Raw genomic sequence first — 25,217 nt, 5'->3', positions numbered from 1 at the left:
GTTAGTAACTTGTGGGTAGGGATGGGCACGAGTAGTATATTCCAAACTCGAGTGATCGAAGGAATTCCTCGAGGATCAATCGAGTACTCGTTCAATCAAATCAATTTTTAGAATGCAACGCATCTGCAGCAGGAATAGGCCTGATGATGAACGGCAATATTACCAACCAAACATGTAATGCTTATTCTCCATTAAAACAGTCAGAGTTATCTGAGTATTCATTATTTATTTTTGCAAACGTTCAAACACAATTTAAATCACGTCGAACCAAGGCCTGTAACAGTTTAAAAAAAACAAAAACGAAACAAGTAGCCTAACCATTGCAAATAATTTAAAGCTGCAAATAAAATGGCAGCAAATGGACTATGGAAATACTCGGCGTTGTGATCTTCTCTACACGCCCGGGATTACAGCTGCGTCTTGCGGCGGTGAAAATAGCCGACAGTGACACACTTGGTTGCTGCGGGTCTGCTTTCCCGAACTCACCGTTGTGTTTCAGGAGCATATGTTGCCGCATAGCACTTTCTGGTAGGTCGATTTCGCTTGGCATATTTTACATTTCACCTTATGATCTCCTATTTCTTTGAAGTATTTCAATTCTTCGCTGCGCTTTGCTTTAACCGCCATCTCTTAACTTTTTGAATTCTGGCGTGCCTGCACACGGCACGCGCCATGGAAATGGATGCATTTATTCTTTGTGCCCACGTCATGCGTTAGTGGCGCCGACAGAAAATGTATACATTTGCTTCAGAAAACTTTGTTTGTGTGTGTATATGCAAACTCGAGATTGCCTGTCCACCAACCGAGTTCATTTGTAACGAGGAGTACTCGAGTAATCGATTCCTCACGCCCATCCCTACTTGTGGGGCCCTGGGCCCCACTGTTAGTAACTTGTGGGGCCCTGGGCCCCACTGTTAGTAACTTGTGGGGCCCTGGACCCCACTGTTAGTAACTTGTGGGGCGGCTCAGGGGGGCCCAAGGGCCCCCCTGAGCCCTTGGGCCCCTGGGCATGTGCCCGGTGTGCCCGTGCAGTAATCCACCCATGACACACACACACACACACACACACACGGTAGCTTACTTTGAGTGGATTCAGCGCTGTCCTCCCTCCCTCCCTGTCCTCAGCGGGAGGCGGCGTTTCTCCGAGCTGAACCTCCTCATCAACATATCCTTCCAATCAGATGTAAACTTGTGAGTCAGGTCCTTTTGAAAAGCAAGCTGAATCAACTGGGCCTTGCGTCTGTGCAGCATACCGTGCCGATGCTCTGAGAAGCCGTTTTTCAACGTGGAAAATGACTTTTCACACATTGCTGTGGAAACTCCTAAAGTTAGGGCAAGGTGTAGGCTGTGAGAACAGTCGGCATAGCCTGGAGTGCACAGTTGAATGTGCTAAGGCTGTTTGCTATTGTCTATGTTCCGTCTTCTGGGGGAATCGGGTGTCCTTCATTTCCTTAACCAGGAACTCACGAGCCACAGTATATTCAGATTCAGCCACATCAGTTCCAGCTAATAGCAGGAGAGGGTTTACCTTTGATGGGTCCAGGAAATTATCTGACTGATTATTAGACTGTTGGTGGGCTTTTCAACCACTTACGAATATCCATGATGATGAACTAGAAATTAAAGTAAGCAGGGGCGATTTTAGGTTCTGACTTTTGTGGAAGCCACAGGTGTATATGAAGTATATAAAGTCCTGTCCAAGATTTTTTTATTCCACAACCTTTATTTTATTAGTTACTATGCTGTTGTACGTCCAAGCCAAAAGCTGGCAGTGTCAGCTAAATAATGCAGTTCTGAATCACTAAAGTGATGACAGGAAAAAAGACCATTTGGATGATGGAATAATCAATGGATGTGAACTGTAATAACAAATTTGAGGTATATTAAATTTCCTTTGTGTAAGTTTCACTCAAAAATGACCATATTTCCCCCTTTTTTTTTTTGTTTACACAGTTACTGAAATACATTGGTACAACATGTACAAGATTAATAATATGAGAAACATACTACTATTTCGGGAGCAATAAACTACGTTGTCTCACTTTCAGGGACCCATACATTTTTACAAAACTTCTGATGCAAAAAAAAGGGGTGCTAATTTTCAGTTAAAACAAAACCGCTGGCATTATTTTATCAGCTGTGGGTGTTTTCATTGCCATAACAACGTGAGCTAATCAAAAAGTACAACATGTTCTAGATCAGTGGCTCTCAATTATTTTCTGTCATTCCCACCCTAGGAGACAGATATTTTTTCGCGCCCTCCCTGTATTGAAATAGCCTACTATTGAGAACCTGCTAATATTAATTTATTTAGATTAATAAAATTAGCGGAGATAACATCTGCAACAACTTAAAACAATTTCCAAGTTCAGTTTATTAACTCAATTTGTAACATTTAAACAAGACTGCTAAGTCTGTGTGAATCTCAAAACAGAGAAACAAGAGCATATGATTCACTGGGGTTTGCATTTAATTAAAAATATTTTTAAACAGTAAACATTGGTCACTTGTCAGCTTCACCAGCTTATTCCCTTTCAAAAAAAAACAAAAAAAACAATTTCATGCATCTTTCAAGCATGAATAAAGACACCAAGTCCCTCTGTCATGACTTTGTACGATCAAAATTCTTGTAAGACTTCTGACCCTTGGTATTATGTTTATTTAAAATAGAATAGAAGTAACTTATTAAAATAAATAAATAAATAAGACACAGTCCCGTCTGCTGCTCGCGCACCCCCCCCCCCCCGACACTTTTTATAAGCTGAGGGCGTTTCCATGAGTCATAGTATTAGAACATGTTGTACTTGTTGATTAGCTCACGTTGTTATGGCAATGAACATGCCCTCAGCTGATAAAATAATGCCAGCGTTTTTTTGCAACTGAAAATTAGCACCCATGTCAACTTTTTCTGCTCCTTGCACCTTATCATGCTTATCATGCTACGCAGCATTACAATCCCCTGCCGACTGAAACATGAAGCAATTCAAGAGGAGGCATAGATAGAATCGCCTTGTGGTCAACTGTCATTTAATAGTCATCTGACAGATTATGTCAAGGTTTTAAAATTATTATTATGTTATTATTATTAGCTGGTCATGTTATAACACAGCTGGAAATCGTGGATTTTCTGATAAAGACTAGCAAGCCTTTTTGACAGACAAAACAGCAGAAACTATGTTAAGTGTGCTCGTGCTGCCTTTTTGGTTTTGTCAAACAGGAGACGCCCACCCACCAATCAGAGGTTAGAGATTCCTGCAGGAAGGTTGCGCTCGAATTCACTAGCCCATTTGTGCCTGTTCATTAGTGTACAGCATCTATTCTCTCATTGCTTGTGTAAAAAAGGGTCTAGCTTCGCCACTGAAAGTAAGCTAGCGAAAACTCATCCAGCTACACTTTTCAAAAATGCGCGGTAACTGTTAGCGGCTACATTGACGTAGGACTACGTAGCCAGCAGATTTAATAGTCCGCCAAAGACGTTGACGTCGCTTTGCAACCGAAGACGCTGGGTTTGACAAGTTATCGGACTACTTGCGGAGTGTAACCAAAGACGCCATTAGAGGCAAAAAAGTCTTTGTTTACCTTGACAGCGGTCAATTATACTTGATAATTCACCGCCGGAAGTTGTGAAGGGCCCAAACAAGTGAACGGAGCTTTAATAATGTAAATAATAATATAAAATAAAAATCTTTTTTTTAATTTTTTTATCTGTGCCTCAAGTGGGGGGGCACTATGCATTGTGGGGGGCGGGCCAGGCCCCCTAAGGCCCGCCCATAGTGACGGGCCTGCGTATCTGTCTTCTGGTTTCCCTGCAGACGCACTTGAAGCCCTGAGACATTCTGTGTGAGTGATAAAGTTATCAGTGGTTTGTAGTAAACACTGGGCAGCGTCTCCACGTCTTTCCCCTCGTTGAGACTGAGAGCAGCAATGAACAGCAATGACCGGCAATAAGCAGGTTCTATAAAAGCAGGGATTAACCGAATGCTGAATGACAAAAGAAACAATCAGTTGTTGTTGTGTTTGTATCCAGGTCTCCAGTCAACTATCAATCAGAGGAGAGAGGAGCGGGTCCTACCTCTAAAACCACTATGCCTCGGAAACATGGCCACAAGAGAAAAGCTATGAGGTAAAAAGAGGCTCTCTCACTGTCTGTGTCTGTCCATCTCAGAGCTCAGCCGTGACACATAATGACACCATCATTATTCTGAGTGGCTAAGAATTCTCAGTAATGGGAATAACAATAACAATCGGAAGACAAGTCTGTTTAAAACCCTAAATCTTGTGTACTGGACCGCTCCAAGCTAGATTGAGCAGGTTGTTAGACCTCTTGATTGTTTGAGGTGCCATCAGATGGTAAATGGTAAATGGACTGAATACAGTGCTTTTATAACCAGCGGCCACTCAAAGCGCTTTACTATACCGTGGTTTGTTGTTGGCTATTCGACAGATATTCAGATATTAATTTCAAATGAAAAATAGCTTTTTGCTCAATAACTTCTGAGTTAAGGGACCCAGACACCCCAGACCAATGCAGACCTGTCCTGCATTACATCCAGCGATCAGCTTTAAATATGACGACTATATGCTAAATATCACTTATATTGTATCAAAATAATGTAATAACTAATATACTAACATACTAAATAACTAATTTCTGTCTTTTAATTTCCTTTGTTGTTGCAATATCAAATGTCGTAATATCTTTTATGTTTTATGCATTGACTATTGTTTATTGGGTGTGTGCATACACATGAGGAATGTGTGTCTCTGTGAGATCATTTTGGTTGAAGATGTCAATCATACTCATGTCCTGAGATTATTTATGTCTGTTAAAAAGCAATTAAACATTTGAATCTCCGAAAAAAAAGATCCCTAAGAGTCCAGCAGCATACAGCAGACCCTGGACCAGGCTGTGTCCCCATGAAGAGTGACAGCTCTATGACACAACCTTTGGGATCTGAAGATGTAAATCAGTCTACTAAGCCAAGGTAAGCATCTGTCAGATTATAAAATATATCAGACAAACATAGAGTCCTAGAGTCCTGTATCACAGATGGTTGATGTTTATATTGAAGAGTCCAGCAGGAGGCAGCAGACGCCCCTGGACCCAGCTGTGTCTCCTTGAATAGTGACCCCTCTATTGGTCAACCTCCTGAACAAAAACGCCCCTCCAGAGAGGAGAGGTAGGAGTTTCAAACAGACATTGAACAACCAACCTATTGGTTGTAATCAGACTCTACTGATCAGACACAACAAGTCAGGAGAAACAAAATAGTTGTGGACCTTCAATGTAGCATCATTCAAATTTCTTTCAAAAGACATGGTTAGCCAATAGAGGCAATGAGTTTGACTCCAAAAATGATATGTCTCTTGAATTAGTTGGACCTTTTTCTTGTCAAAAGGGAACAATACAAACAGAGTCATGAAATCGAAATAAGGGTAAAGAAACTGTGTTAATACGTAGGCTTCCAGCTCTTTTTCCTGCGCATGATATCACTACTTTTGAAGTCATGACTCTACTGAAGCCTTATCCAGTGTACGTCTAGGTGGACATGCCCACTTGTGATGTCAGAAGTGGCATATTTTCCAAACAGCTAGTAAAGGCTAAACACACACTCACACCTGGTGGCATAATATGTGACCTTTAATAATAATTATATAGAATAGAAAAAACAAGAACTCAAAATATTCAAATTAGACATTAACTCAATATGTCTCTTACAATAAATCTCTGTTGATAAAGTTTTGTCTCTCCAGGCTTCACATCCAATAATCTTAGCAGATCTCCTACTATCTGTGACTGTTGTCCATCTCAGAGCTGAAAAGTGATGCATCATGATGACACCATCATTCCTAAAAGCTGTGTGTTTGTTGTGTTGAAGCCCAGAGCAGCAGGAGAGAGCAGACTCCCCTGGACCCAGCTGTGCCCCCATGAAGAGTGACAGCACTGTGGAACAACCTGCTGGGTTTAAAGATGGAAATACTTCGATCAAGAAACGGTAAAGATCTGTCATATAATCAAACACAGCAGCCAAACATCCAAGAGTCCTGAATCACAGATGGTGGTTGTTATTTTCTTGAAGAGAAGGGCCTCATTTACGTATATACAACTTTTTAACATTTTGGATTCAGTACCACTTTTTTTACGCAATAAAACTTTGGTATAGCCATCCAGTGGCTCAAAAACAGTGTGATCTCTTCTCCTTTTACATGAAGCAGGTCTAGCAGACAAGGAGGTCTGTTATCAGACTTTCTAGGCTGTCGCTATCTGTAAGATCACAATATACCAGGCATTAAAGAGGTCAATATGAGACAAAAGTGAATATGCAGATGATATTCTTGGGCTGGCCTCAGAACCAACCAATACACTCTCACCACTGTTTCAATTAATGAATCAACTGTCCTTATTTTCAGGATGCAAAGTAGACTGGTTAAAATCTTAAGCACTTCCATTGTCATCCTTCTGCCCAAAATCTCTTTCAAACAGGGCAATTCTACCCGGCCTAAAAATGCCTTTCAATATCTTGGCTTAACGTACCCTCCTCACCGTTCAGATCTAGTGAAAGTAAACCAAAACCCCCTTAAGGGAAGGTTTCAAACACAAACAGTAGCAGGTTAGTGAGCCAGAGGTCATGTTGGGATGTAAACTAGTAGTCAGGGAGTGGAGGTCTGGGTCTTCAGCCCAGTCTCTACCTGGAACACTTCCTTAGGCCAGCTGGCCGCCTGAGAACCTTCCTCTTCTAGACCGCTCCATGGAGGGGAGAGTAGAACCTATTTACGTATGAACATACAGCTAGAAGGACTTTTAGATTTGAATATAATTATTTTTTTAATTATATATGACTTACATTGGATCCAAACTATGTATTAACTTACTCAGGCCACCAGCTTTTCTTTCTTAATCTTTCTTTATTTTTTGTATTTTCCATCCTTCTAAAAAGATCAAATGTTGCATAATCTTTACTGTATTTATTATTGACTATTGTTTTATGGCATTGGTTGGGTGCATATATATGAGGCAAGTTTGTCTTTCAGAGTTAATTTTGGTTGATGATGTCAATCACACTCATGTACTGTGATTATTATTTTGTTTGATGAAAGCAATTAAACATTGAAATCTCAGAAAAAAAAGAAGCAGAAGAGTCCAGCAGCAGACATCAGACCCTGGACCCAGCTGTGTCACTGTGACGAGTGACAGCTCTATGATACAACCTGCTGGATATGAAGATGTAAATCAGTCTACTAAGCCAAGGTAAGCATGTGTCAGATTATAAAATGCATCAGACAAACATCTAAGAATCCTGAATCACAGATGTTTTTTTGGTGTATATCCAGAAGAGTCCAGCAGCAGACATCAGACCCTGGACCCAGCTGTGTCTCCATGAAGAGTGACCACTCTATAAATGACCCTCCTGAACCAAAAGATGGACGGCGATCCAGAAAGGAGAGGTAGGAGTTTCAAACAGACAAGGAAAACAGACCAGTTGGTTTTTTATTAGACTCTACTGATCAGACCAGACGTAACAAGTCAGGAGAAACAAAATAATTGTGGACCTTCAATCTCTGTTCCAATAATCTGAGCCGATCTCCAACTGTCTGTGACTGTTGTCCATCTCAGATCTCAACATTGATACATCATGACACCATCATTACTCTGAGTAAAAGCTGAGTGTGTGTTGTGTGCACCTTCAAAAATAATAGTTGAGGACCTTCAAACTCTGTTGATAAAGTTTTCACCAATAATCAGAGCAGATCTCTAACTGTCTTTGACTGGTCTCCATCTCAGAACTCAGTGGTGATGCATCACAACATCATCATTAGTCTGAGTAAGATATGTTTGTGTTTTGTGTTGAAGCCCGGGGCAGCAGGAGAGAGCAGACTCCCCTGGACTCAGCTGTGTCTCCTTGAAGAGTGACCGCTCTATGGTTCAACCTCCTGAACTAAAGGATCGACGCCCCTTGAGAGAGGAGAAGTGGGAGTTTCAAACAGACCAGTTGGTTTTATCAGAATCTACTGATCAGACCAGACATGACAAGTCAGGAGAAACAAAACATTTTTGGACCTTCAAACTCTTTTGATAAAGTTTTGTCTCTCCAGGCTAAACATCCAATGATCTGAGCAGATCTCCAACTGTCTATGACTGTTGTTCATTTTTCAGAACTCAGCAGTGATACATCATGACACCTTCATTAGTCTGTGTAAAAGCTGTCTGTGTGTTGTGTTGAAGCCCAGAGCAGCAGGAGAGAGTAGACTCCCCTGGACCCAGCTGTGTCTCCTTGAAGAGTGACCGCTCTATGGGTCAACCTCCTGAACTAAATGGTGGACGCAGCTCAGGAGAGGAGGGGTAGGAGTTTCAAACGGATGTTGAAAACTGAATAGTTGGTTGTTTATGACTCTACTGTTCAGAAACAGGGCCGGATTAAAATATCTTGAGGCCTGGGGCTATTTACCAAGAGGATGCCCCTATTTCGCTCTGACGCATGTGATGACATACAAACAAACCATTCGCATGTGCACTGACACATCAGCGCTTTGAAGTCCACAGAACCCCTCTATGAATATGATCGCACAATACACAGTTTAAAGCCAAGGACAAAAAGTATGTCCCATTACATACACTGTATTATGATAAACCAATAATGAAAATAATAAATAAATAAATTCTTTATTAATTCTGGAACTGTCATGATACTGACAATGTTTAAGAGCTCAGCATTTCTTTTTTTTGGCCCAACTCTGGTGCACACTTTTAACACTTTTTCCAACGTCCCCCTGAGGCCCCCTGGTGGCGAGGCTTGTTGCTGCAGCCCTTAAGGGCCATTTTCTAAATCCGGAATTGATCATTAAGGCATAAAAAGTTAGGAGAAAACAAAATAGTTGAGGACCTTCAAAAAAAATTGTTGAGGACCTTCCGACTCTGTTGATAAAGTTTTCACCGTTAATCAGAGCATATCTCTAACTGTCTTTGACTGATGTCCATCTCAGAACTCAGCACTGATTCATCACAACATCATCATTAGTCTGAGTAAAATATGTGTGTGTTTTGTGTTGAAGCCCAGAGCAGCAGGAGAGAGCAGACTCCCCTAGACCCAGTTGTGTCTCCTTGAAGAGTGACAGCTCTATGGGTCAATCTCCTGAACTAAAGGATCGACGCCCCTCGAGAGAGGAGAGGTAGGAGTTTCAAATAGGCGTTGAAAACCAACTAGTTGATTGTTTATGACTCAACAGATCAGACTGACACAATAATTCAGGAGAAACAATATAGTTTTGGACTTTCAAACTAAGGTTGTGTGTGTTGTGTTGAAGACGGGAGCAGCAGGAGAGAGCAGACTCCCCTGGACCCAGCTGTGTCTCCTTGAAGAGTGACCTCTCTCTGGGTCAACCTCCTGAACCAAATGATGGACACAGCTCAGGAGAGGAGAGGTAGGAGTTTCAAACAGACGATGAAAACAGACCAGTTGGTTGCAATCAGACTCTACTGATCAGACATTACAAGTATGGAGAAACAAAATAGTTGAGGACTTAAAGTTTTCACCAATAATCAGAGCAGATCTCTAACTGTCTTTGACCGATGTCCATCTCAGAACTCGGCAGTGATACATCACAACATCTTCATTAGTCTGTGTAAAAGCTGTGTGTGTGTTGTGTTGAAGCCCAGAGCAGCAGGAGAGAGCAGACTCCCCTGGACCCAGCTGTGTCTCATTGAAGATTGACCTCTCTGTGGGTCAACCTCCTGATCCAAAAGATGGAAGCCCCTCTAGAAAGGAGAGGTAGGAGTTGTAAATAGACGTTGAAAACTGACTTGTTGATTGTTGATGACTCAACTGATCAGACCGACATATCAAGTCAGGAGAAACAAAATAGGTGTGGACCTTCAAAAGGTTGACAAAGTTTTGTCTGTCCAGGCTTCAAATCCAATAATCAGAGCATATCTCTAACTATCTTTGACTGTTGTTCATCTCAGATCTCATCAGTGATACATCTTGACATTAGTCTGAGTAAATCTGTGTGTGTGTTGTGTTGAAGCCGAGAGCAGCAGGAGAGAGCAGACTCCCCTGGACCCAGCAGTGTCCCCTTGAAGAGTGACCGCTCTATGGGTCAACCTCCTGAACCAAAAGATAGATGCAGCTCAGGAGAGGAGAGGTAGGAGTTTCAAACAGACCAGTTGGTTTTATCAAACTCTACTGATCTGACATTACAGACATAAGTATGGAGAAACAAAATAGTTGAGGACCTTCAAAAGGAATTGTTGAGGACCTTCAAACTCTGTTGATAAAGTTTTCACCAATAATCAGAGCAGATCTCTTACTGTCTTTGACTGATCAGAACTCAGCAGTGATTCATCACAACATCATCATTAGTCTGAGTAAAATAAGTGTGTGTTTTGTGTTGAAGCCCGGGGCAGCAGGAGAGAGCAGACTCCCCTGGACCCAGCTGTGTCTCCTTGAAGAGTGACAGCTCTATGGGTCAACCTCCTGAACTAAAGGATCTACGCCCCTCGAGAGAGGAGAGGTAGGAGTTTCAAATAGGCGTTGAAAACCAACTAGTTGATTGTTTATGACTCAACAGATCAGACTGACACAATAATTCAGGAGAAACAAAATATTTTTTGACTTTCAAACTAAGGTTGTGTGTGTTGTGTTGAAGACGGGAGCAGCAGGAGAGAGCAGACTCCCCTGGACCCAGCTGTGTCTCATTGAAGATTGACCTCTCTGTGGGTCAACCTCCTGATCCAAAAGATGGAAGCCCCTCTAGAAAGGAGAGGTAGGAGTTGTAAATAGACGTTGAAAACTGACTTGTTGATTGTTGATGACTCAACTGATCAGACCGACATATCAAGTCAGGAGAAACAAAATAGGTGTGGACCTTCAAAAGGTTGACAAAGTTTTGTCTGTCCAGGCTTCAAATCCAATAATCAGAGCATATCTCTAACTATCTTTGACTGTTGTTCATCTCAGATCTCATCAGTGATACATCTTGACATTAGTCTGAGTAAATCTGTGTGTGTGTTGTGTTGAAGCCGAGAGCAGCAGGAGAGAGCAGACTCCCCTGGACCCAGCAGTGTCCCCTTGAAGAGTGACCGCTCTATGGGTCAACCTCCTGAACCAAAAGATAGATGCAGCTCAGGAGAGGAGAGGTAGGAGTTTCAAACAGACCAGTTGGTTTTATCAAACTCTACTGATCTGACATTACAGACATAAGTATGGAGAAACAAAATAGTTGAGGACCTTCAAAAGGAATTGTTGAGGACCTTCAAACTCTGTTGATAAAGTTTTCACCAATAATCAGAGCAGATCTCTTACTGTCTTTGACTGATCAGAACTCAGCAGTGATTCATCACAACATCATCATTAGTCTGAGTAAAATAAGTGTGTGTTTTGTGTTGAAGCCCGGGGCAGCAGGAGAGAGCAGACTCCCCTGGACCCAGCTGTGTCTCCTTGAAGAGTGACAGCTCTATGGGTCAACCTCCTGAACTAAAGGATCTACGCCCCTCGAGAGAGGAGAGGTAGGAGTTTCAAATAGGCGTTGAAAACCAACTAGTTGATTGTTTATGACTCAACAGATCAGACTGACACAATAATTCAGGAGAAACAAAATATTTTTTGACTTTCAAACTAAGGTTGTGTGTGTTGTGTTGAAGACGGGAGCAGCAGGAGAGAGCAGACTCCCCTGGACCCAGCTGTGTCTCCTTGAAGATTGACTCTGTGGGTCAACCTCTTGAACCGGAAGATGGACGCAGCTCAGGAGAGGAGGGGTAGGAGTTTAAAAACAGACCAGTTGGTTTCATCAGACTCTACTGATCAGACCAGACGCAACAAGTCAGGAGAAACAAAACATTTTTGGACCTTCAAACTCTTTTGATAAAGTTTTGTCTCTCCAGGCTAAACATCCAATGATCTGAGCAGATCTCCAACTGTCTATGACTGTTGTTCATTTTTCAGAACTCATTAGTGATACATCATGACACCTTCATTAGTCTGTGTAAAAGCTGTGTGTGTGTTGTGTTGAAGCCCAGAGCAGCAGGAGAGAGCAGACTCCCCTGGACCCAGCTGTGTCTCCTTGAAGATTGACCGCTCTGTGGGTCAACCTCCTGAACCAAAAGATAGATGCAGCTCAGGAGAGGAGAGGTAGGAGTTTCAAACAGACCAGTTGGTTTTATCAGACTCTACTGATCTGACATTACAGACATAAGTGGTGGTGGTTTGTGAGGTCCCCCCTTCGTTGTAAAGCGTCTTTGAGTGCCTAGAAAAAGCGCTATATAAATTCAATCCATTATTATTATTATTATTATTATTATTATTATTATTATTATAAGTATGGAGAAACAAAATAGTTGAGGACCTTCAAAAGGAATTGTTGAGGACCTTCAAACTCTGTTGATAAAGTTTTCACCAATAATCAGAGCAGGTCTCTAACTGTCTTTGACTGATGTCCATCTCAGAACTCAGCAGTGATTCATCACAACATCATCATTAGTCTGAGTAAAATATGTGTGTGTTTTGTGTTGAAGCCCGGGGCAGCAGGAGAGAGCAGACTCCCCTGGACCCAGCTGTGTCTCCTTGAAGAGTGATCACTCTATGGGTCAACCTCCTGAACTAAAGGATGGACGCCCCTTGAGAGAGGAGAGGTAGGAGTTTCAAATAGACGTTGTAAACTACTTGATTGTTTATGTTCCAACTGATCAGACTGACATAACAAGTAAGCAGAAACAAAATAGTTGTGGACTTTCAAACTAAAGTTGTGTGTGTGTGTGTCTTGTGTTGAAGCCCAGAGCAGGAGGAGAGATCAGACTCTCCTGGACCCAGCTGTGTCTCCATGAAGAGTGAATGCTATATGACAGAGCCTGTTAGGTTTAAAGATGGACATCAATCTATTGAGCCAAGGTAAGGGTCTGTCTGAATATCAAATACCCAGATCCCTCAACAGGAGAAGGGTCAGTTCAAGGAAAGACTTGAATTGCTTGAATCTTGTAATTATTGCAAAAAAAGGTTCTCGAAGAGTCCAGCAGGAGAGGGCAGACTACCCTGGACCCAGCTTGGTGGTATCTTCAGACTTTAATCCAATAGTCTGAGCAGGCTTCATAGTGATGGTCATGCTCTTTGTGTGTTTGTGTTTGTCCTCTGCAGAACACAGGGGTGGTCGGAGGTTACCGGTGGTCTGTCTGTACAGCAGCAGCTCACAGAGTTGAAGGTGTGTAAATGTACAACCCTGAGTTCAGTTATGAATGACATGTGAACAACATCTCTCCTGGAGCTAACAGTCTCCAGGCTTCCCTCTTCAGACCAGCAGGATGTGAATCCAGGACAGACAGTTCTGATGTCCTAAGTTAGTACAGAGTAAAGTTCTCATTGATGTTTGTTCTGTTCCAGAGGATCATGGAGAATGCACACGCTTTTCTAGACAAGGAGGTGGAGAAGCTCTGGAGGGTTCTCTTCCCTGATCACCCACAATGCTCAAAAAGCCAGAGGGAGGAGGAGGAAGAGGTGGTGAATGGTGAGGAAGAACAGCATAGGATGCGCGCCAGAGAGGGAGTGGTGGACATCACACTGCACTGCATGAAGCAGTTGAAGCAGGAGAAGCTGGCTGACGCACTGTGGAGCAGTAAGATACTCTTATTTCGAAAACAGATTAGAAGGATAACCTTATTTTGAAACATAGCATTAAGATAATAATATTTTCTTCAATCAGATAAGAAAAAAATGCTCTTATTTTGTAACATTGTAGTAAGATACTCTTGTTTGTTAAAAGAGCAATACAATTTTCAGTCTTTGATTCTTCTGTTTTTTTTTTAATTTAGAAATAGTTTCTGCTGATTGCCAACTTAGAACCAAGTCTTATCTGAAGGAGAAGACCCAGTGTGTGTTTGAGGGAATCGCTAAAGCAGGACAGTCAAGACCTCTGAATGAGATCTACACAGAGCTCTGCATCACAGAGGGAGGCATTAGAGAGGTCAACAAGGAGCATGAGGTCAGAATGATTGAAACAGCTTCCAGGAAACCAGCAAAGGAGGAAACGCCCATTAAATGTGAAGACATCTTTAAACCTTTAGCTGGAAAGGATCAACCAATCAGGACAATAATGACAACTGGAGTGGCAGGCATTGGTAAAACCCTCCTATCACACAAGTTCACTCTGGACTGGGCTGAAGGCAAAACCAACCACGACATAGACTTCATATTTCCACTCAGTTTCAGAGAGCTGAATTTACTGAAAGGTAAAGAGTTCAGCTTGGTGGAACTTCTTCATCACTTCTTTAATGAAACCAAAATAGCAAGAATCACCAGATACGACCGGTTCCAAGTTGTCTTCATCTTGGATGGTCTGGATGAGTGTAGACTTCCTCTAGACTTCAAGATGAACTCAATCTGGACTGATGTCACAAAGTCCACCTCGGTGGATGTGCTTCTGACAAACCTCATCAACGGCAATCTGCTTCCTTCCGCTCAAATCTGGATAACCACACGCCCTGCGGCAGCCAATCAGATCCCTGCTGAGTGTGTTGACATGGTGACAGAGGTGAGAGGGTTCACCGACCCACAGAAGGAGGAGTATTTCAGGAGGAGATTCAGAGAAGAGAAGCTGGCCAGCAAAATCATCTGCCACGTCAAGACATCACGAAGCCTCTACATCATGTGTCACATCCCACTATTTTGTTGGATCACTGCTAATGTTCTGGAGGACTTCTTCGAAACAGCCCAGACAGGAGAAGAGGTGCCCAAGAACGTGACTCATATGTACATCCACTTCCTGAGGTCTCAGTCCATACAGGGGGACAAGAAATATGATGGGAGAGCTGATACAGATTCACACTGTAGTTCAGGGTGCAGGAAGATCATTGTTTCTCTGGGAAAACTGTCTTTTAACCAGCTGGAGAAAGGCAACCTGATCTTCTACGAGGCAGACCTGGCAGAGTGTGGCATCGATATCACAGCAGCCTCAGAGTACACAGGAGTGTTCACCCAGATCTTTAAAGAGGAGTGTGTGCTATACCAGGACAAGGTGTTCTGCTTTATCCATCTGAGCATCCAGGAGTTTCTGGCTGCCCTTTATGTCTTCCTGACCTTCATCGAGACTGGTGTTAATCTGCTCTCAAAAGAACCACGAACCTGGTGGTCTTATTTCTTTGGAAATAAGTCTGCTCTCCTCTACCAGAGTGCTGTGGACAAGGCCTTACAGAGTGAGAACGGACACCTGGACTTGTTCCTCCGCTTCCTCGTGGGCTTCTCTCTGGAGACCAATCAGAATCTCATACGTGGTCTGCTTGGACAGACAGGAAGTAACTCCTGGACCAATCAGGGAACAGTGAAATACATCAAGAAGAAAATAAGTGGAGATCTCTCTCCAGAGCGAAGCATCAATCTGTTCCACTGTCTGAATGAGCTGAACGACCGTTCTCTGGTGGAGGAGATCCAACAGTACCTGACATCAGGAAGACTCTCCAGAGAATCTCTCTCCCCTGCTCATTGGTCAGCTCTGGTCTTCATCTTACTGTCATCAGACGAGGAGCTGGACGTGTTTGACCTGAAGAAATACTCTGCTTCAGAGGAGGGTCTTCTGAGGCTGCTGCCAGTGGTCAAAGCCTCCAAAACATCGCTGTAGGTTCACTAATAACATGTATTATTATCCACAACAAAATTTACATAATACTAGAATGTAAACACGATAATAACATCCAAACATTTCTGTAGGTTAACTAATAACATGGATTACAAAACACAAAACACAAGATACATAATACTACAATCTAAATGTTAATATACACAACATCTTTGTAGGCGTACTTATAACCTGTAATACAATAGCTACAACACAAATAATACTAGAATATAAACTAATAATAATAAACAAAACATATCTGTAGTTGCACACATAACAAATATACACACTAATAACATATAAGTATAAAGAGCCATAGTAATATCCTGCAAATGTTTTTGAATTGTTTTATGAAAGCTTAACTGACGTCGCTTAAATGAAGTTGGTTGATATCAGTTCTGAAGAATAACAAGTTTCTGTCTGGTTATTTTGTTTGAAGGCTGAGTGGCTGTCATCTATCGGAGAGATGCTGTGAAGCTCTGGCCACAGTTCTCAGATCCGACTCCTCTTGTCTGAGAGAGCTGGACCTGAGTAACAATGATCTGCAGGATTCAGGAGTAAAGCTGCTCTCTGCTGGACTGGGGAGTCTAAACTGTAGACTGGAAACTCTGAGGTCAGTTTTACTGAATGTTTTCACTCAAACAGCTTAATTTATATAAATTAATATTTCATAGGAATAATGTGACAAACTTTTTGTTGTTGACATAATAATTCCATTATTCAATGTCTTAATGATGGTATCAGTAGGGTGTGAATTATGGTGGACCATGTTTAACCATGTCCATGGTGGAGGACTCCATGATTTCCAAACATTACCCACTACACTATCTGTATCTGCTATTTGTTGTGTAAATATTGGTGCATCTATAATATTGTACATGAAAACCATATAAATGTAGAACTAGTAATTTGTAAGAAGGCACAGCTGACGGCTGTTAATAAATAATGATAAATAATGAGTTTTAAGATCATCTGAATCTCTGATAGCCTGCCCAGGGTTCCCGCGGGGTCTTAAAAAGTCTTAAAAGCATTGAATTTATGAATTTGGAAAAAATACCTTAAAAATACTTGAAAAAGTCTTGAATGTTGTAGTATAGGGTTAGTAGTATAACTTCTCGGTATCGCATTCTCCTCAAAAGTTTCATTTCGTCAACCACTATTATTTTGATTAAATAACGTAGCCTAAATGAGTTGCGCGGCGTGGGTGTCGGATTGACTTGGCTGCCAGATCGACTCGGGGACGGGTCCTAGATGACAATAATGACGCACTTCCTGTAAACGCTGTCTTTTAAATGCGCATGCGCGTTTCATTCATTCCCATGTTATTCCCAATTATTAAAGATCTCCTTTTGTTTTCTAATCTATGAATAATAATCTAATGTACAAATTATTGTTGGGTTATATATAAAAGAAGAATCGGTTAAGTCCATTCACTGAACGGGGCAATCCACTTTATTTCCAGCGCTCCCAACGCAGAGGCCCTGTTCACACGAAGGGAAACCGCAGATATTTCCACCCGGTTTGGCCTCTCATTTACACGAAAACAGGGAGAAACAGGGTTTTAGGTTCTGAAGCGTCACATTATGCGCCAGGCTTAACGTCATATGAGCCATAGATATATATATTAACTAGATGCCTCATCCGCGGTGCTGGCCAATGGAGTCGAACGTCACCACTGGCGACCATCTTACCACAGTAAGCTGCTCACCCCATAACATTGTGTTGGTAGAGGTACATTTACTTTTTAAATAACCATAACTTGCTAAATTTTCAACCGATTTTCAAACGGTTTGGTTTGTTATAAACGTCAGAGATGTAGGTATGACAGTACATACTTATGAATAATTGTTACGTTCTAAGAAAAATGGAATAATGTTCTAAAATAGGTACAACATTTCCCTTTACAAATATACATCAAGAAAGGCTGCATGTTGAAATCCCCACCCTGTACAGAGATGTATTTATGTAATTATAACCATGTGTTTTCATATGAAATGATCATTAAACAGAACAGATAGGTGCAATAAATATACACATGCACAAGGTATTCATGTTATTTATGTCAAATCAATATATGGGCAACTAAAACTCAGCAATCTATTGTGTTGGTAACTTCACTCAAATCTATCTACAGTCAAGTATGCATTTAGACAAATACGATAAAATATGAATATAATATGTGCAACCTTTGTGGCTGTTCAATGCCACAATAGTTTTTCAGAGAACTATATACAATATGCACACTGAAGGCATGATGCCACCATAGGTTTGCAGAGAACTATTTACAATATGCACACTGAAGGCATGATGCTACCATAGGTTTGCAGAGAACTACATAAAATATGCACACTGAAGGCATGATGCTGTAAAAAGTGTAAATGCCCCCACATCCTGTCAAAGTCCTCACTCCTGAAGTGGTCACTGCAGAGCAGTGTCCTGTCAGAGGCAGCAATTTCCCACTTTATCCTCATCGCTCTGGCTTTGGGAAACCTTAAAAAAGTGAGAAATGTACCCAGATATATTAATTATTGTCAACATTTTCAATCAGTATTTAAGATTAACCACACTAAAAACAATAAAAAGGTGTCCAAAAATGCCATTCAGTGATTGTGTTAACAAACATATTCTAAAATGCCTTGTGTCAACAACAATCTAGCAATACTATTATGTCATACTAGCCCGCTGTTCCTGTTTAACAGGACCTGTATTGTATATACATCCACTAAGTAACTAACGATTATCCTAAAAATAAAAGTCATAATATTGTAATATCCTACAGGTATAAGGTGATCCCACGGGTTCTCGTTTCGAGAGTTCACAGATTAACGCATCCGTAGGCTGCACAAAAGTCTAGCATCTTAACTTGTCAGCAATTTCCTGTAGAATTCATAATGTAAGACTAACAAACCCGATTGGAAATCATGTGCAACTTCAGTTTAATCGTGTTCAACTTAAATTATATTGAAAATAGCTATTCTGCCTCTCCCATCGATGTAAAATTACTGGGTAGCTAGCTAGCTATAGTAGCCTACCCGTGATACACAACTAAGCTGCACGATTAAGTCGTTTTTCGAAGAGAAAAGCTGCAATTTAAACATGTTCAAGCATCCAGAATTCTAAACACGTTAACAACGTTAACAAGATTTCAGCGAGATAAGTAGCGTTTGTGCAGATCAATGATTTACGTCCGCTACAACAGATTCCACCAGAAAGCTCTACTGTGGTAAGATGGCAGCCTATGGTGACGTTCTAGACGCCGTCGTAGGGCATCTAGTTAATATATATTTCTATGATATGAGCGCCCAATGTTTACAGATTGTTTGTTACAGGAAGACGCTTGTGTTATTCGTTGTTGTTGATTCTGAGGATTCTGATTGGCTTGCATGGCTTTATCCTTCTCCCTACACTGCCGCCCATAGGTTTGGCATAGTTAAATGGTGCTCGACGGCGTATTTATGCATTTTGATGTAAACAACAACTTTTTTGAAAACGAAGGGGGGGGGAATATTAGTTTCTATAAATACCCTGCTACGTATAAACGTGGCCTCTAGAGTCAAAACACTGGAACCAATAATTGAGAATTCAACGCTTCCCCGGGTCCCATATATGTCCCTGGGTCCCACACGTCACTTTGCTACAGCACTAGTTGCTACAACACGCACACACAGACCGCAAACAACAAGCCAAGCAGAAGCGCGAAAAATCTAAAGAAAATCTTAGCAGAAGACAAGAAAGTTTGACTTTCTTTTTATTTTTGACCCATTTTATGCAATGTTACATCATTCTTCCATAATGCTTTACACAGTCCACATTTTCATATTTGTTTGAGAAATAAATTAACACATTTTGAACAAACTTTGTCGGTAGGTCTGTGAAATAGGCTGTGAAATAGGTATTACGTTTTTATATAAGTGGTCTTAAAAAGGTCTTAAAGGCACCCAGTGCAACTTTCGAGGCAAAAATGAACATTCAATTTCTAGTCTTTTTTACACGTAGTATATTTCAATAACTCCCTACCATTCCATATCGACATTCAAGGAGCGAAGATGAGACGTCGTTGTGTGGTGAGAACTGATAGAAAATCGTAAACAAAAACAATGGGCACCATCTTCTTTATTTATTGTAACCTACAAAAAATAACCCAGGATTCCAGTCGGCAAGCCTCTGAGTTTTCCGAACACGTGACGTCGCTATTTGGGAGCGCATGGTTTTATCTACAAGATGGCGGATCACATTTTAGAATCTCCGGAAGCGTTCGGGACTCATCGGTCTTGTTCCGAGGATTGCCGACTGGAATCCTGTTTATTTTTGTGAGATCGCAATAAATAAAGAAGATGGTGCCCATTGTTTTTGTTTACGATTTTCTATCAGTTCTCACCACACAACGACGTCTCATCTTCGCTCCTTGAATGTCGATATGTAATGGTAGGGAGTTATTGAAATATACTACGTGTAAAAAATACTAGAAATTGAATGTTCATTTTTGCCTTGAAAGTTGCACTGGGTGCCTTTAAAAAGACTTGAATTTGACTTGAAGAAACCTATAGGAACCCTGCTGCCCCTCAAACTGTATCTGTGCTCCAACTCATGCATACTTGTGTTGCGCTCTCAGCATCCCTCCATTATTAACCAGAGGACCTTATCTGGTCCATGCGTCAGTACGTTCCCTGGTTTCATTACACTTAAGTATACATCGTCTGGACTCTGCTATTCCTCTATAGTTTGCCCCCTGGGTATTAGGTGTGTTTATTACACAGCATACATTTACATTTTTCTACTAGAAATTGTTTGCGAACGGTGCTGATGTCCAATACGTTTGAATGGGCTGTTCCCCTGTTGACAAAACACTTCCTGGGTTTACTGCTTTATCTTAAGTTGGTGTGTGTGTGTGTGTGTGTGTGTGTGTGTGTGTGTGTGTGTGTGTGTGTGTGTGTGTGTGTGTGTGTGTGTGTGTGTGTGTGTGTGTGTGTGCGCGTGTAGGTTGTCTGGCTGCCTGGTCACACAGGAAGGCTGTGCTTCCCTGGCCTCAGCTCTGAGCTCCAACCCCTCCCATCTGAGAGAGCTGGACCTGAGCTACAATCACCCAGGAGACTCTGCTGGACTGGAGGATCCACACTGGAGACTGGACACTCTCAGGTATGGAGAGTACAGCTCACAACTCAGGGAAAATGTTAATATTTCAGTTTTTAAAGCATGTTTGCCAACATGCTGCTCTCTCTTTGTTAACATGTGAATAATGTGTCCCTGTCTAAAGACAACATGCTGCTCTCTCTTTGTTAACATGTGAATAATGTTTCCCTGTCTAAAGACAACATGCTGCTCTCTCTTTGTTAACATGTAAATAGTGTTTCCCTGTATAAAGACAACATGCTGCTCTCTCTTTGTTAACATGTAAATAGTGTTTCCCTGTTTAAAGACAACATGCTGCTCTCTCTTTGTTAACATGTAAATAGTGTTTCCCTGTTTAAAGACAACATGCTGCTCTCTCTTTGTCAACATGTAAATAGTGTTTCCCTGTTTAAAGACAACATGCTGCTCTCTCTTTGTTAACATGTAAATAGTGTTTCCCTGTTTAAAGACAACATGCTGCTCTCTCTTTGTTAACATGTAAATAGTGTTTCCCTGTTGAAAGACAACATGCTGTTCTCTCTTTGTCTCCCCAGTGTGGAGCACGGTGGAGAGTGGAGGATGAAACCAGCTCTAAAGAAGTGTAAGTGTCACAGAGTTAGGATTACTGCTTTTCATATATTAAGAATAGTAGTAATAGTAATAACAATAATAACAACCACGTATGAAAGGTTTTTTTGTTGTTTGTTTGTATAGGTAATAGTATGACTCTCTTGTGCCTTGTGTTCATATTAGCTAATAGGAGGGACATTCAAGTTTTTCAAGGGGTGAAATAAAGAAGATAATCGTTGTAAACTCAATTATCTTTTCCCAGAGTTATTTACCAGAGAGGCCAATTCGCAAGTTTCTCTTTAAGTCCAACAATTCGACCCCATTAGCAGAATTATCTATATAGATATTTGTTTTAACATGAACACATAACCGCTTGAAACACATGTTGTGAATAAATTGTGCGGTTCTCATTGAATATTATCCTTACTTATATGAGTATTATTATTTGAAGTGGTAGTAGTCGTGTAGATATTACCTTCATTTAACTATTGTGAAATTATTATTTATTTAGTGATCAATTTAAATGTATCGTTTCAGCCCCAAATCATGTCTTGTTCTCCCCTCAGATGCCTGTGAACTCACACTGAACCCAAACACAGCCCACAGACGACTCTCTCTGACTGAGGACAACAGAAAGGTGACGCGGGTTGAAGAGAAGCAGTCATATCAACATTACCCAGAGAGATTTGAATCCCAGTACCAGGTGTTGGGTATAGAGGGTCTGACTGGCGGCCGCTGTTACTGGGAGGTAGAGAGGAAAGGGGGTGTTTCTATAGGAGTGACATACAGAGGAATCACAAGGAGAGGAATGGGTGTTGACAGCTGGCTTGGAGGGAACAATAAGTCCTGGTTTCTTGATTGTGATGATGATGGTTACTCTGCATGGCACAATAATACATGTAAAGACAAACGTCTCCCCTCCGCTGGCTCTAACAGAGTAGGAGTGTATCTTGACCGGCCTGCTGGCACTCTGTCCTTCTACAGAGTGTCCCCAGGTGGAGGAGGGTCCTCAGACACACTGACGCACATCCACACCTTCCAGTGCACCTTCACCCAGGAGGACCTCCTCCCTGGGTTTGGACTTTTGAGATCTGGTTCCTCAGTGTCTCTGTGTCAGTTTTAGGCACACACACACACACACACACACACACACACACACACACACACACACACACACACACACACACACACACACACACACACACACACACACACACACACACACACACACACACACACACACACACACACACAAAGACAAAGTAACACAATCACACACACACACACAAGCACAAAGTATACCAGACACACTCACACAAAGACATAGTAACACACACATACTCACACAAAGAAAAAGTAACACACACACACACATCTGACGGATCTGCGAGGAAACTGAAGTTCCCAAAGCAATGTGGAAACAAAATGGAGAGGAGAGTGAACAGATCACATCTCACTCAACTCAGACCCTCAGCTCCTGCTGCTGCTTCCCCGTCACACACACACACACACACACACACACACACACACACACACACACACACACACACACACACACACACACACACACACACACACACACACACACACACACAGACAGTAAACAGTATCCATATATTCTGTATGACATCTATAACTCCATAGGAATTTCTTATCCTCAATATCATATCTTTGGCTTCCTCTATAGTTATAAAAATCACTACGTATTGAGCCTCCTCTGTAGTTTTAAATATGAATTGTTCAGATGAGGAGCGTTAGATGATAAAAGCTACATTAAAAAGGTGTTTTCAGTGATGCTCAATTAATTCAGTAATCAGTAATTATTACATTTGTATCTTTATTGATCGCTCTATTGATCAATTCTGCAGTATTTCTGTATCAAATACTTGTGATTATTCTTGTACAAACACAGAAATGTCACGATATACTATGTTGATGTTGATTTAAACAGTCCTTAACTTGACTGGAACAAACAGGGCATGATAGGTATAGATAATGTATTAAATATGTTTTTTAAATTAGTAATTTACTCTTCAACCTACAAAACAAACGTTTTCATGAATAATGTTTGTAGGGAATGTGATTAATCTCATCGATTGAACTTGACACGGCTCCTTTCTGGTTGTAGTTTTTTGAACAGAAATCAAATGAAGTTGGTGCTATAACCGAGTATTGCCCCTAGATGGTAGTGTTTCTAATTTATCTACAAAATTATGAATTCTGATTCACCTGTCGCTAAGTCACGCCCCCAGTCGTTACCATGACGAACTTGGACAAACAAACCAGACTAGACAACAAAAAGATATGGAAAAATGTCAGCTGACAGTATATCAAAGCAGGTTTTGGAGGAGTTTTGGGCAAAAAAATATTTAATTTCTTCCAGAAGCAATCGAAAGGGACTACAGTACGCTATGAAGGGGTGTATTCAACACTTTAAAATGCATACAGAAGGTGACAAGCATAAATTCAGTTGGTATTCTGGCCTGCCACACAGTCACACAACATTACACACTTTTTTCTTGTCCCGTTGTGGCTTGGGAAAAGGGGTGAAATATACCCCATTCTGCAGCCTATCGGGATACCGACTGCCCGTGTTACATGTACCCCAAGCACATTGTTTGAACATGTTTATTTTTTTTACACAAACAGCATAATCCACCTTTTAAATTGTTATATTATGCCTCCTCCCTGTTGTTTTCAATGGAGTTGTCCGAGCTGATGTCCGAGTATAGTTGAGGCTGGAATTTCATTGGTTCATCTGCATTCTAAGGTCAATGTGAACAATTTTGAAATGGAAACTATCGATTGTTAAACTATCGTTAACTATGCATTGATCAAGATGGGTAGAAAATAAATGAAACAATGAAAATATTCAAATCTATAACATTAAAGAAACATAAAATGTGTATTCTGTGCTTCTTTACTGGTCAGATAAGAAATCCTCTTCATGGAGGGTATATTTACAGGTGTCTCTGTGACTGAACACAGCAATGTGTGAGTATGAATCCAAGAAGGAGACATGCACTAACGCTTGTCTCCTTAAAATAAAAAATCTTATAACAATAAAACCAAGACAACACCCCCCTGGATACTGAATAAACAATATGAAACTCCTCCCCGGAGACTGCGACATCACAAGAGGGCGTGTTTTTGGCACCTCTTGATGCCAACAAAACCGTTCCTAATGAGAGAAGATATGTGTTATGTGAATGAGTTTGGCGGCCAGTTAGGAGAAGCCCTCACCAGGAAATAGCTGCTGCTGGAACCGCCCTAATGACCAACTGCATGGACACCATGAGACACATCTTCATCAGGGAGAAACTGACTCCACCCTTAAGATACAGACGAGCACATATGAATTAGAGTCAACAACATGCCACCCTTATGGACCCTTTATTACATTATTTTGATAATGATAATAATACTAATATTTAACATCATCGTTTATTTATTTATTTATTACATTTCTAATCTTTTATGTCCTGTTTTATTTCTTTCTTACTCTTAATTGTGAGCAGAAATAATTGAAGAAGCTGAGATCAAAATCTGTATAAACTGTACTTTTTTAACTTTCTGTTTTTAAAATGCTTTTCCAATGAAAACCCATTAAAGTGAGGTCAGAACTTGAAGGGAGAATGTGCGCAGCCCTACGCAAACTCTGACCCATTCGTACGCATGGTTTGGAGGAAAAGGAGAATTGGCGACACAGATGGTGTTTTATCATCGCCCTTCATAAGCTTAATTTCAACCCGTATCATGCGTTAAATCTATGTAATCAGAATGAATTCAGTCAACTGCGTTATTTGTCAGTTATAACTCCAAAAACATCTCCATAGATTAGAAAAAAAAAATCTCTATATTTAATCCCGTCACTCCATACTGTCCATTAACGGCGCGACTGCATGGAATAAAGCATCTGTCCAACATGTGTCAATAACATAATA

General features: G+C 41.1%; 2 protein-coding genes across 11 annotated transcripts; both read left to right on the top strand.

The window, feature by feature from the left end:
- The first annotated feature begins 912 nt into the window (after positions 1 to 912).
- LOC132473044 (cell surface glycoprotein 1-like) lies at positions 913 to 12,932 on the top strand. Of its 10 annotated transcripts, none has more exons than XM_060072972.1 (18): positions 4,138 to 4,985; positions 5,073 to 5,180; positions 5,880 to 5,996; positions 7,121 to 7,249; positions 7,336 to 7,446; positions 7,853 to 7,969; positions 8,225 to 8,341; positions 9,052 to 9,168; positions 9,304 to 9,420; positions 9,651 to 9,767; positions 10,024 to 10,140; positions 10,393 to 10,509; positions 11,018 to 11,134; positions 11,387 to 11,503; positions 11,639 to 11,752; positions 12,009 to 12,125; positions 12,509 to 12,625; positions 12,765 to 12,932. In XM_060072972.1, the coding sequence occupies exons 1-18, from the start codon at positions 4,918 to 4,920 to the stop codon at positions 12,883 to 12,885; spliced, it is 2,055 nt and encodes a 684-aa protein (XP_059928955.1). In that variant the 5' UTR covers positions 4,138 to 4,917; the 3' UTR covers positions 12,886 to 12,932. The 10 variants fall into 10 exon arrangements, with proteins under 10 accessions (XP_059928963.1, XP_059928955.1, XP_059928960.1 ...); XM_060072970.1 differs by having other exon boundaries at positions 4,139 to 4,985; positions 7,333 to 7,446; XM_060072977.1 differs by lacking the exon at positions 7,853 to 7,969 and having other exon boundaries at positions 7,333 to 7,446.
- A 125-nt stretch (positions 12,933 to 13,057) lies between these two features.
- On the top strand, positions 13,058 to 22,569 carry LOC132473043 (NLR family CARD domain-containing protein 3-like). Its single transcript, XM_060072969.1, has 7 exons — positions 13,058 to 13,188; positions 13,368 to 13,599; positions 13,796 to 15,593; positions 16,034 to 16,207; positions 20,575 to 20,730; positions 21,258 to 21,304; positions 21,840 to 22,569. Exons 2-7 carry the CDS (start codon positions 13,374 to 13,376, stop codon positions 22,394 to 22,396), a joined length of 2,958 nt encoding a protein of 985 aa, XP_059928952.1. The 5' UTR covers positions 13,058 to 13,188; positions 13,368 to 13,373; the 3' UTR covers positions 22,397 to 22,569.
- The last annotated feature ends 2,648 nt before the right edge of the window (positions 22,570 to 25,217 follow it).

The sequence above is a fragment of the Gadus macrocephalus genome, chromosome 15, assembly GCF_031168955.1.
Source record: "Gadus macrocephalus chromosome 15, ASM3116895v1".
Lineage (NCBI taxonomy): Eukaryota > Metazoa > Chordata > Actinopteri > Gadiformes > Gadidae > Gadus > Gadus macrocephalus.
This window is presented reverse-complemented; position numbering and strand designations above follow the sequence as displayed.